Genomic DNA, 4,128 nt, shown 5'->3' on the forward strand with positions numbered 1-4,128 from the left:
TCCCTGATTTCAGCACTCTCGCAGCCCCTCTTAATAAATTGACTTCGCAGGGAAAGAATGTCCCGCCCTTTGTTTGGTCTTCGGAGGCCAATACAGCTTTCTCAAAACTAAAGGGAAGTTTAGTATCCGCCCCTATACTTACCTGCCCTGACTACTCCAAGCCATTCGAAGTCCATACTGACGCAAGCGACTTCGGCATTGGTGCTGTCTTGACTCAGAGACAAGATGGTGAGGAGAAAGTCATAGCTTATATGAGCAAATCCTTATCTAATCAGGAGCGCAACTATAGCGCGACTGAAAGAGAAGCGCTCGCTGTCTTGATAGCCATAGAACATTGGCGATGCTATCTGGAAAACGGAATGAAGTTTACTGTTTTCACAGACCATTCCGCCCTAAAATGGTTTTTAAATCTAAATAACCCTACCGGTAGACTAGCTCGCTGGGGCGTACGTTTATCGGCCTATAATTTTGAAATAAAGCATCGACGTGGCAAGGACAATGTCATTCCAGATTTTCTTTCCCGTGCTGTACCCATTTCGGCGGTAACAACGGATCCTTCCAGCTCCAACGACCTTGTTCCTGCCACATCGGACAGTTGGTACTTAAATATCTTCAACGGTTGCATAAATACACCATCTTCTTATCTAAATTACAGAGTAACTGATAACAAGCTGTTTCGATTTGTCAAGAGTTTAAACCCGTTGACTAGAGAATTCGAGTGGAAGGAGGTTATTCCTCTGGAACGGCGTAAGGACATCATTACAAAAAATCATAGCGAACCCACATCGGGACATTTCGGTATCTTCAAGACTAACAAACGTCTCTCGTTAAACTATTTCTGGCCAAATATGCACCGCGACGTCACCAACTTCGTTAACATGTGCGATACATGCAATTCTCACAAACATGCAAATCACGCAACCCTTGGTGTCATGGGTCGACCCAAAGAGTGTTCCAGACCTTTTCAGATGATCAGCATGGATCTCGTTGGACCCCTACCCCCAACAAGACGTCAAAACTCTTACTTGTTTGTGGTAACGTGCTGCTTCTCTAAATATACACTCATTTTCCCCATACGTCGTGCTACTGCTGATATTATAACACGGATTCTCGAGGAGCAGGTCTTTCTGGTTCACGGAGTTCCAAGTACTGTCCTTATGGATAATGGTAAACAGTTTGTTAGCAATACTTTGAAACAACTGTTTACTAATTACAAGATACCAAATGTACAGTACTGCCCTAAGTATACTGCTCAAGTTAATTCTGTCGAGCGATACAATAAAACGATTATGGTTGCCGTATCAAGCTTTATTGAAAACGACCATCGACATTGGGACCTAAATATTGCAAAAATACAATTTGCCCTAAATAGTTCTGTGAATGAAGTTACCAGATTCACACCAGCATTTCTGATATACGGGCGAGAACTCGTCACTTGCGGGTCTCATTACTTGGACACAGTCGTTGCGGAAGATCTGATTTTCAGCCCCAGAGACGAGTATGCCGAAAACATAGGTGCGCTTCGTAAAATATTTGAAAAAGTGCAAGCCTCTCTAATAAAAGCACACTCAAGAAATAGTGGCTACTATAATTTACGTCGTAAAAACGTAGAATTCAATGTGGGAGACACAGTATGGAAACGCACCTATTACCAGAGCGACAAGGACAATAGATTTTCCAAAAAACTAGCACCTAAATTCATAAAATGCAAAGTTGTTGCTAAAAGATCTCCGTTGGTCTATGATTTAGAGGACGAACGAGGAGTAAGTTTGGGTACATGGCATGTCAAGGATATTAAACTTACAAACTATTCTAAATAATTATATCTAAACTTTTACCTAACTAAAATAAAACTTTCTATATTTACAAAACTTCCTTGCTGGGATGGAAGTGAGAGAAAAACATAGAATCCCCCAGCTGCTTACTAATTCTCGAGCAGACTGTAAGAGTCAGTCAAGAGATTGATGTGTAATACCATCTAACGCCTTAGGCCTGCCAAAAACTTAAATCTTGAGCATGGCATGCGTCTTCTAATATCTTCTAATATTCTCTAAAAATACCTTAAATACTACTTTATAAAAAAAAAAAACAAAAACTACACTTACTAAAACTACCAAAACTTATACTAAAAAATCCAAAACTAGCCTAAAACAATGTCTTACTTACTAAAACTACCTACCGTCTTAAATATATTTACTTATATATAGTATTTCTAATTTTTCTTTTTTACAAAAAAAAATATTGAATCTCCAGGCCCTACCCCTAGGACATTCTAATTATTTTATCTTCGGCCCTACCCCGAAGATAAGAAAATTATACTATAAAAAGAAAAAAACGGTTACCTTAAATCTCCTATTGATTACGTGTGAGTACTAAGCTGCGGTTAAAAGTCTAGTACTCTTTTTGGAAAGGACGCAGTCACTTAAAACTAAATAAGATAACTGTTTGTGTGTGAAAGGGATGAAAGAAAGTAGGGGGGTGAATGGAAGGGTTGAAATGAATGTGTACCACGTAATTTTTAGAATGGTCAATAGTAAGAAGGACAGACTAGGTTACATTTTAGTCAGCGGATTTTCTTAGCGAAAATCCTACCCAAAAAAGGGGGGTATGTAACGCCTGCCGCGTTTTACTACTGAGTGTAATTGCTCTTGTTTTTCTGTTAGGAACTATCAAAAAGTTATCATTGAAAACACTTAAAAACTACTGCTTAAAACTAAAATATTATTACATAAATAAACATATACTAATTAATTTAACAAAACATATCTATTTACAAAATAATTCCGTTAATATTGTACGACTTTAATAATTATCACATTGCGTAGGTAGCCGTACCTACATTCCACAGCCGAGCCGTTACTCTTCCGGTCGGATGTTCGACACAATCCTTCTGCCTTTGTAGCGAGAACACCTCGATTACTCGTATATTTTTTAAATACGTTTTTTTACTAATTTTGTCTACGATATAATAATTTATAGTGTTGTGTTATCCCCATTAATTGGGTAAGTGTAGCAATTACTATTTTTATTAGTTTAAATATCAACGTAGACTAGTACATGCTTTCTTTGTTCATTGCATGACTGTCATTTTTCATAATCATCGTGTAAATGTATTTTCACGCTTTAGTGCTTATTTTATATCATAATTAGCAATCTTTTATGTTCAAAACAACATTTAAATTGTCAATTTTTCTAAATTAATTCTACTTAACCAACTTAAAGTTATCTTTGTACCTAAGTACTTTCCTTGTTTAAATAATTCTTAAATGGAACAATATTAATGTACAAAATACGTTTAATATCGTTGCTATTAAAATTATTCAGCTTAAAATATTCAATTTTACTATTTTTTTAGATAGTTTTTTAAAACAACTACCTACCATAAATTTATCTTGTTCTTTGTTCTTTTTCTAAATTTATTTTGCTAAATTCACTTTTATTGTGTGTAATTTGCTGACAGCCACATCTTAGATTGCTAAGCTTGCTTGCTATCCACTTCCCATCTTCAATCAAGCTAAGGAATCGGCATGTGGCAGTCAGACTGGGAATTCGGACAATTCTTGAAATGACTAATTCCGGGTTCCAGGGTTCACCCTTCGAGTTCAGCAACCGCTGGACCCACTACCGGTCCTGTACTTACCTGCACCGTTTCACCTTTCGGGTTCTACAACCCGCTGGATCCACTTTCGGTCCTATACTTACCCCACCGCTTCTGCTGCCCTGCTGCGCGCGCCGGTGTACCCCGTGTCGTCGTGGGAAGAGTTACAGGGAAGTGGTAGTTTTCCTACTGCACCAAGGTTGCTCAGCCAGTATCAAATTACCTGCGACCCAGAGATCCGATCTATGTACTTGCTAGGGATTTAATGAAATAAACTTGGTTTAATTTCTATATACCGTTTTATTTTCCCTAGTAAGTACAACCTATTTGATTCGCGTGATAGAATGCGACAAACTATTAAAAATCGTCAATTTTGCGACGGAAAATTCCACTTGATATTAACTCAGAATCATGGTCTGAACCATCCCCCTCAGTATGCGTTACGATGTCACCTAACACCCTGTATATAAACATAGAATGTGAAAATCGACAAAGATTTTGTGTTTTTTCTAACGAGACATTGAACGAGA

The 4,128-nt window shown here is 37.7% G+C and overlaps 1 protein-coding gene across 1 annotated transcript; it reads left to right on the forward strand.

Annotated features, from left to right (window-relative positions):
- Positions 1-724: 724 nt before the first annotated feature.
- LOC126380141 (uncharacterized protein K02A2.6-like) lies at positions 725-3,744 on the forward strand. The gene is made up of 2 exons (XM_050029399.1): positions 725-3,003; positions 3,587-3,744. The coding sequence occupies exon 1, from the start codon at positions 849-851 to the stop codon at positions 1,818-1,820; it is 972 nt and encodes a 323-aa protein (XP_049885356.1). The 5' UTR covers positions 725-848; the 3' UTR covers positions 1,821-3,003; positions 3,587-3,744.
- The last annotated feature ends 384 nt before the right edge of the window (positions 3,745-4,128 follow it).

The sequence above is a fragment of the Pectinophora gossypiella genome, chromosome Z (assembly GCF_024362695.1).
Source record: "Pectinophora gossypiella chromosome Z, ilPecGoss1.1, whole genome shotgun sequence".
NCBI lineage: Eukaryota > Metazoa > Arthropoda > Insecta > Lepidoptera > Gelechiidae > Pectinophora > Pectinophora gossypiella.